This window comes from Nanorana parkeri, unplaced genomic scaffold, assembly GCF_000935625.1.
Source record: "Nanorana parkeri isolate BGI_ZX_2015 unplaced genomic scaffold, ASM93562v1 scaffold392, whole genome shotgun sequence".
NCBI classification, from domain to species: domain Eukaryota; kingdom Metazoa; phylum Chordata; class Amphibia; order Anura; family Dicroglossidae; genus Nanorana; species Nanorana parkeri.
The window spans coordinates 506,376-515,233 of record NW_017306660.1 but is presented as its reverse complement, the minus strand read 5'-3'; the positions used below and the strand labels follow the sequence as shown (position 1 = coordinate 515,233).

The 8,858-nt window shown below is 45.1% G+C and overlaps 1 protein-coding gene across 1 annotated transcript in view; it reads left to right on the top strand.

Annotated features, from left to right (window-relative positions):
- The window catches only part of PPP4R4 (protein phosphatase 4 regulatory subunit 4), a 103,596-nt gene that overhangs the window by 71,674 nt on the left and 23,064 nt on the right, over nucleotides 1-8,858 (top strand). Inside the window, exons 8-11 of the mRNA XM_018559393.1 lie at nucleotides 465-571; nucleotides 1,988-2,095; nucleotides 7,098-7,219; nucleotides 8,284-8,406. Of these exons, the coding sequence (XP_018414895.1) occupies nucleotides 465-571; nucleotides 1,988-2,095; nucleotides 7,098-7,219; nucleotides 8,284-8,406 (460 nt within the window). The remainder of the gene's footprint in view (nucleotides 1-464; nucleotides 572-1,987; nucleotides 2,096-7,097; nucleotides 7,220-8,283; nucleotides 8,407-8,858) is intronic.

Here is an 8,858-nt window from a genome sequence, read left to right as displayed (position 1 = left end):
TTAGATCTAATTGAAGGACACAGAGGAGATCGTTAGATCTCATTGAAGGACACAGAGGAGATTGTTAGATCTCATTGAAGGACACAGAGGAGATTGTTAGATCTCATTGAAGGACACAGAGGAGATTGTTAGATCTCATTGAAGGACACAGCCAAGATCTTTAGATCTCATTGAAGGACACAGAGGAGATTGTTAGATCTCATTGAAGGACACAACCAAGATCTTTAGATCTCATTGAAGGACACAGAGGAAATCTTTAGATGTCATTGAAGGACACAGCGGAGATCTGATTGGTAGATATGGCAACTGTCCTTTCTTTAGTTTTTTTTTAAGCATTCTGAATGATTCCGGGTATTTTACAATCTTGTGTGTATCGGTCATACTTTGTGACAATATAGTGTTTTTGTGTGTTTATATATTATATGAATGATCAGCATTTACCAGACTTCTCTGTTATTTTACAGATTTTAAATCCACTTGTATCCAAAGCACAGCTGTCTCAGACGTTACAGTCCCGCCTCACTAGCTGTAGAATTATTGGGAAAATTGCAAACAAGTTTGAATCCCATGTGTAAGTATGGCATTATGGTGACATTGTTGGCCTGGTAGAGCACATGGCATATATTACAGCTGTGATACTACAATGGAGAATGTATGAAGTTATACACTACTATGGAGGGTGATCCTCAAAGCCAAACACCAGGAAAAGCAAATATTGTCCTCATACAAGAGTCATGTGTGTTCCTCCTGAACCTTGGTGAGCTTTGTGTATTTCTTCCAGATCTGTGCAGTAATCCAGTGTGAGAGTTGGTGCTTCCTGTAATAAAGACCGGTCACTGCTGCTCTCCCTCCTTGTGCAGGGTGACTGGTCTTGTCTCCGCCCCCTCCTGTAATAAAGACCGGTCACTGCTGCTCTCCCTCCTTGTGCAGGGTGACTGGTCTTGTCTCCGCCCCCTCCTGTAATAAAGACCGGTCACTGCTGCTCTCCCTCCTTGTGCAGGGTGACTGGTCTTGTCTCCGCCCCCTCCTGTAATAAAGACCGCTCACTGCTGCTCTCCCTCCTTGTGCAGGGTGACTGATCTTGTCTCCGCCCCCTCCTGTAATAAAGACCAGTCACTGCTGCTCTCTCTCCTTGTGCAGGGTGACTGGTCTTGTCTCCTTCCTCTCTTGTAATAAAGACCTCTCACTACTGTTCTCTCTCCTTATGCAGGGTGACTGGTCTTGTCTCCGACCCCTCCTGTAATAAAGACTGCTCTCTCTCCTTGTGCAGGGTGACTGGTCTTGTCTCCGCCCCCTCCTGTAAGTTTCTGCTGGCAGCCTGTATCTGCAAAGGCTATGTACAGCACAGTGATGATGTCACTGATTCCTCACTGTATATAGACTTTGCTGTCCTGAACTGCAAACCTGCATTGGCAGTGTGATGATGCGGCCTCCTCCAGCAGCGTTACAGTGTTGTTACCCTGGAGAAAGATGGCATTGTCTAGTGGCCATACAGCGCTGCAAATCTCGTTTGCACCATGAACAACTGTGTGGATGGTTTAATAATCAGCTCCTTAGTGCAGTATTAAGAAAAAACATGGTCAATTATCGTGGGCACTTGTTTCTAAAATAGTGGCTAGTAACATTTATAAAAAATTGTTGTTCCAGGGAATATCGGATTGTGGGGGCAGAGGTGGGCAATTCTGGCCCTCAGCCGTGCTTTAACTCCAAATCCTTTCATGCATCTGCCTCTGGGAGTCATGCCTCTAGCTGTCAGAGCCATGCAATGCCTCATGGGACTTGTAGTTCTACAATAGTTGGAGGGCTGGAGTTGCCCACTCCTGCCCTAGGGGATCAGGAAAGAAATGTTTTCCCTATTGGAACAAATTGAATCTTAAGTTTTAGGTTGTTTTTTTTAACTGTGGGTATAGGGTCCTGTATATGAAGGTTTTATATTGTGTATTCATTTTTTTTCTATTGGCTGAATTCGATGACTTGTGCATTTCAGAGTAAAGCGAGACATACTCCCCCTAGTGGAGTCTCTGTGTCAGGACGTGGAATACGAAGTCCGTTCTTGTATGTGTCGCCAACTTGAATACATCGCCCAAGGCATAGGGTAAGCCTATCTTATTCACATGTAAAGATGTGGAAGTATATGTGATCTATAGCTTTGACTTGGCCAAGGTTCTCCCAGTTAAAACCCAGGTGCAGCCAAAACGCTTTTTTTTTGTTTAGTTTTGGATACAGTAGGGAAGGGTTTGACTTTCCGTTGACTTTTTTTTATTGCTGTGTGTGCCTACTAGGGAATTTATCCCTCACTTACTTTCACCGCTACCGAATACCGATACCGGAAGTCCCACTAGAGAAGCCAGGCAGCGTGTAATGACTCGCCACATGGCTTCCGGTTTAGCAGGGAAGCTGTCTCCATGCTCCCTCGTCACCAGGTAGGAAGAGGAGGAAGCATGGAGCCGGCTTTCTGGCCAATCAGGAAGCCGGGCGCCGTGTAATGACTCGTTGGCCTGCTTCCTGATTGGCCGGGAAGCCGACTCCATGCTCCCTCGTCATCAGGTGATGAGGGCGCAGGAAGCTGGCTTTCTGGCCAATCAGAAAGCCTGGGGGTGTGTAATGACTCACCGCCAGCTTCCTCATTGGCCTGCTTCCCGACCAATCAGGAAGTTAGGCGGCGAGTCATTACACGCTGCCCGCCTTCCTGATTGGCCGGGAAGCCGGGTCCATGCTCCCTCATCACAAGTGATGAGGAAGCATGGAGCTGGTTTCCCGGCCAGTCAGGAAGCAGAGCAGCGTGTAATGACTCGCTGGCCAACTTTCTTGATACCGGAAGCTCAGGTATCGGGCCAGGCATTGGAGCATACTCAGCATCGGCACCGATACTTGTATCGATATCGCTGCATTCCTACTTGCGAGTACCAAGGTTTCTATCTTTGCTCATAGCAGCCAATAGGAGCAGGAAGGATGGGGGGGTGGTTGGGGGAAGGTCGGTTATGATAAATTCATGGGCAGTTTTTTCCATCATTAAATACCAGATATACAGTATATCATCCTCCTTTCTCTTTATAATAGATCACAGCCAGTAGAGCTGACAGTCTAAAGTCCCCACTCAATCCGCATACATCCACATGCTAAATCAAATGAATCCTGACACCTCGTTATTAACACTTCGGCAGTACTTGTCACGGAGCCTTTCTGTTCACTGATATATTCTGCCGTACAGCAATGAACTTCCTGAGGCAAACTGTACTACTTTTTTAATTAATGTAATCTCTTGTGGAATGGATGTGATTAAGTATTCTTTAAAGGAATAGATGTCTTAGGAAAGTATTAGACTTATCAGTCACTTAATTAGGACATACCCATAATGCAGTGGTAAAGAAGAGAAATACAGAGAAATGGGAATATTATATTGAGACACCATTTTTTTGTTTGTTTTATAGATCTCTTCTTAATGTTTAAATCAGAGATAATACAATATTAGAGAGATGATTTCATGGATTGTACACCATGGTGCAGAAAATGGCTCTTCACATGTTTACTGACTCCTCAGTGATGTCACCAGTCTCTAGTGAATGGATAGGCTGCATTCTCAGTGATGTCACCGGTCTCTAGTGAAGGGATAGGCTGCATTCTCAGTGATGTCACCGGTCTCTAGTGAGTGGATAGGCTGCATTCTCAGTGATGTCACCGGTCTCTAGTGAGTGGATAGGCTGCATTCTCAGTGATGTCACCGGTCTCTAGTGAATGGATAGGCTGCATTCTCAGTGATGTCACCGTTCTCTAGTGAATGGATAGGCTGCATTCTCTGTGATGTCACCGGTCTCTAGTGAGTGGATAGGCTGCATTCTCTGTGATGTCACCACTCTCTAGTGAATGGATAGGCTACATTCTCAGTAATGTCACCGGTCTCTAGTGAATGGATAGGCGGCATTCTCAGTGATGTCACCGGTCTCTAGTGAAGGGATAGGCTGCATTCTCAGTGATGTCACCGGTCTCTAGTGAAGGGATAGGCTGCATTCTAAGTGATGTCACCGGTCTCTAGTGAATGGATAGGCTGCATTCTCAGTGATGTCACCGGTCTCTAGTGAAGGGATAGGCTGCATTCTCTGTGATGTCACCGGTCTCTAGTGAATGGATAGGCTGCAATATCTGTGATGTCACCGCTCTCTAGTGAATGGATAGGCCGCATTCTCAGTCATGTCCCTGGTCTCCAGTGAATGGATTGGTCATTTGTATTCAAACGCTCAAAGCGCGCTGTGGTCCTGCGTTGTAGCGCACGTATAATGCAGCGGTGTAAATAAGCCCTAAGGGCTTGTTCAGACCAAGCGCGGAGCAGAGCAGAACAGAGCAGTTACAGAACGGATCAAAACCAATATTTTGGGCTCTAGTTCACACCAGAGCGTTCAGTTCCAGAGCATGTGGAAAAACTGCAGCATGCCCTATTTTTTCTGCTCTGGAACGCACCAAAACGCATGCAAACACATAAAAATGCATGCAAACGCACTGAAAGAAAATGTTTGGGTTTTTTTTACAAAAAAAGGCCCGTAACGCAACAAAACACACTGCCCTGCGTGTGCAGAAACTCATGCAGATCTGGTCCGCAATTGGTGTGAACAGGCCCTAAAACGTGACGGGGATCTAATTTCTTCCTGCTCCATCCAAAGCTTAAAAAAACGCCTATACATGAAGTTTAATTAATGAGAAGAATCGTCAGCGTTACCCGCTGCGCGTGGGATGCGTCTTTGTCAGGTTGACTGCAGCCTATCCAGCCCCCTCACCCCCCCCCTCTAGTGGCGAAGCGCTCTATCAGCCCACAAGAACGCCTCCATCAGACACTTCTGAACAAGCAGAGTTAAAACAGGATAGAATAGCGGCGCCCTGTGTGGGGGCGTCCTCGCGTTCCCGAAGCCCACACAACAGATACGGGGGTGTAGTCGCCTCGCCCTCTCCTCTCCTCCGCTGAGTCACCGCTAAGCGCCTCTTCAATAGGAGAGGAACAATCGGCGGCACCTGCTCTCCGCATGATTTATGCGTGACTAAGTGGTTCACCTTCGCGTTATTGTGCGGCCGCCCGCGAGACGATGACTTATTCTAATTCATCTCGAAGGTTAATGCAATGTTCCCAGCGACGGATTGTGGGGGAACGCCGGAGAACGCGAAGTGCATCTCTAATACATTTATTTATGACGGGCTTTTATAGAGCGCCCATCAGTGCACATTCACATCAGTCTCTGTCCTCAAGAAACTTACAATCTAAGGGCCCGATATCACATACTAGGGCCAATGCAGACAGGAGCCGGTTAACTTGCCAGCATGTCTGGAAACCCACACAGGCACAGGAAGCACATGCAAACTGCATGCAGATAGTGTTCTGGATGAGAACCCCAGTGCTGCAAGGAAGAAGTGTTAACCACTGTGCTGCCACTATACTGTATGTTTTGCATTTTCAGATGCCAGTTGTATTGCGCAATGCAAAAAAGAGGCTGTTGCTTTAATAGGATCTGCTCAGGATAGAGATATAGGAGCTGTCATGGCTGGCTGCCAGTCGTTCTTATACTAATTATTCAGCCGCTGACCTGGAACTGGCCGCATGCTTATGCTGCGTCGCTAACTTGCTAAGTAATAAAGTAAGGATATGTATGACAGCCAAGGTACCTGCACCTTTTAAAGGGACAGGTCATCTAAAAGGGACGTTTTAGATTTAGGTGGAGCCTGGTAGGCTGTGTCAGCTTTTGGCTTCTTGTATGTCTTGGATGGCCCAATAGTGAGATCTTCCTGACTCTGTTGCTGTCTGACTGTGAGTTTTGGGTGCTTTCACCCACTTTTTGTGTGTTCCAAATCCTCCTGTTACGTTAATATAAAACATGCAAAAAGCCCATTGTTTTGTATAGTTATATTCAATTATTTTGTATATATGTTTTATTCATTCATTTATTTATTATTGTTTTATTGTATATAAGTTCTTGTTTGTAAGATTTTCAATAAACAAAATTAGCCCCTCATAATGGACACTGCAGGTGTACAGACCTAGGAACTCCTCACAGGCATGGTGGGAGCCCCTCATAATGGGCAAAGCAGGTATGCAGACCTGGGAATTCCGCCTAGGGATGGTAGGAGCCCCTCACAATAAGCACAGCAGGTGTACAGACCCAGAAACTCAACGCATAGCTCTCACAAATAGAGTCCCCAAGAGGAAGAAGAGACTGCCAGGCGGTTTAACACACCAGCATTCACCAAACACTGAAATATCTGTCTTTTAGTGGAGTGATCCTTTAGTACATTATTTTGGACAGCATATACAGAAGTCATATCTTACATTAGTTAAAATGATATTGAACATTCTGTGCAGAAACCGATAATAGATCTGATCGCTGGAAATGATGTGAGGCAAGCAGGAGAACTTGGTGGTGGTGGTGGGAGCCCCTCATAATGGACACTGCAGGTGTACAGAACCGGGAACTCAGCACAGGGATGGTGGGAACCCCTCATAATGGACACAATAATAACCCTCAGCATTGGTACCAGTGGCCACAGTAATAACACCCAGAGTTGATGTCAGTGGCTACAATATAATTGGCAGTAATAATAACCCCAACATTGATATCAGTGGATGCAATAATAACCTCCATCATTGAAGTCAGGCATTGGCGACAGCCTGAAAAATAATAACTCCCAACACTTGAGTCAGTGGCCACAATAATAACCCCTAACGTTGTTGTCTGTGGTTGCGATAATAACCCCAACACTTATGTCAGTGGATACAATAATAACCCCAAGATTGGTGTCAATGGCTGGAAGAATAACTCCAGCATTGGTGTTAGCGGGTGCAATAATCACTCCCAACATTGATGTCAGTCATCTCAATAATAACCCCCAACATTGATATCAGTGGATTCAATAAAACCCCCAACATTGAAGTCAGTGGCTGGAATAATAACCCCCAATATTGGTGTCAGTAGTCGCAATATTAACTCTTAACATTGGTGTCAGTGGCTGTAATGATAATCACCAACATCTTGACAAAGTGACAGATGATCTTCAAAGCGTTATTTGCGTCCTCTGCTTCCTATAAGATTATATTAATGTGTAATTATTCTTTGTTGCAGGACAGAATTATCAAAATCAGCCATCCTCCCTGAGCTCGTGGAACTGGCTAGGGATGAGGGGAGCAGCGTCCGGTTGGCAGCCTTCGAGACGCTGGTCAATCTGCTGGTCATGTTCGACCATGGTACGTGAAGACTGCGGTTGTTTATTTTCAGCCTGGGCGCCTTTTCACCAGTCTAGACATTAAGTACAAGCAATTATTGGATGGCTAATCCTTAAAAAACAAAAAAACAAACTGCAGAATATTCACACAATTTGCCTCCTAGATACCCGCAATCTGTATATGTACAGTTCCCTGGGCCATGAGGATGTTAAATAATGTTCCACCTGAGAATTAGACGCGTGCCTGATTTTCATGATATCACTGAGATAAATACTGCAGGTCTACGGCTAGTGATGAGGAACCAATTAGCTTGGATCCCGACCATTGGATCGCCATGACACTAAATTATTTTGCTGTTGTGTGCCGTTTGACTTTACTGGCAGATATCAGATAATTAAACTGACTGAAAAGAAAACTTATTTTGTGGCATTTAAAGGCAAAGAATGTTTTTTGATTCACTCTTGTGTTATCTTATTGCAACTCCCTTCTCATTGGCCAACCTCTACACAGGCTATCCCCCCTTCAGTCTATCATGAATGCTGCTGCTAGACCCATCCACCTCACCAACCGCTCAGTGTCCGTCTCTCCTCTTAATGAGCCTCAGTGTCCGGAGCCTCTCCTATTCCCAGGAACTCTCTACCCCAATCTGTTTGACAATGTCCTGCTCTGTTGGCCTTTAGGCGATCCCTGACAACTCATCTCTTCAGGGAAACCTATTCCGCCTCTACCTAACAACTGAATTTTTACCTTTTGCATCAACAAATCCCCACGCAGTTTTTCATTTTTTTATCCCTACTTTTAGATTGTAAGCTCTTATCAGTAGAGCCCTCCTAACCCTCTTGTCTTGATTTGTATTGTAACGGTCTGCCTTTATTTTGAAAAGGAGTGTGCAAACTGTTGGCCTTATATGAATCCCGAATCATAAAAATAATTATAGGAATAATAATAATAACAACATGTCTACCTGTCTTTAGAAACTCTTCATGAATATATTCTAAATAGACAGAGTATGTTCTTCATTAAAGATTTTTTTTAAAACAGCATGACAGGACCTCTTTAAGCATGTGCCCATTGTCTCCCTCCAGATGACAGAAGTCAGATCGTCCTCCCTCTGGTGAAGTCTTTCTGTGAGAAGTCCTTCAAGGCTGACGAATCTGTCCTCACCTCGCTGTCATTACACTTAGGGAAGCTCTGCCATGGCCTGCAAGGTGGGTTCACTATTTATACCGCTCTGGTCACCTCTATCATTGTGTCTCTCAGGGGTGTTGCTAAGGTCCAAAAAGGCCTTGAGCACACCAAAGGTGAAAAACTATGGAGTACCACACTGAAGAGATCTCATCTCCTTTTATGTTCTTCCTACGTCTTTTCTTTTCCCTCTCTTTGCTCTCTCTCCCTCTTTTATCTACTAAGGTATCTTCTCCTCCTCTAGTACTTTGAGTACTTCTTGCACCTATGTAGAGAGACCTGGGCCACTTGAATGGAGACCTGCGGCCAGTTCCCCAGGTCCCATGGTCTAGCAATGCCCATAGTGTCTCTTCCCATGTATTATACTGGAAGCAAACTGTTGAAAGTGGACATTTTACTCCAAGCAAGGTGTGTGTATTTAGTGTGGCTCTCCCTCCTATGGCTAAAACATCACATTAAGCCTAAAAAACACCTG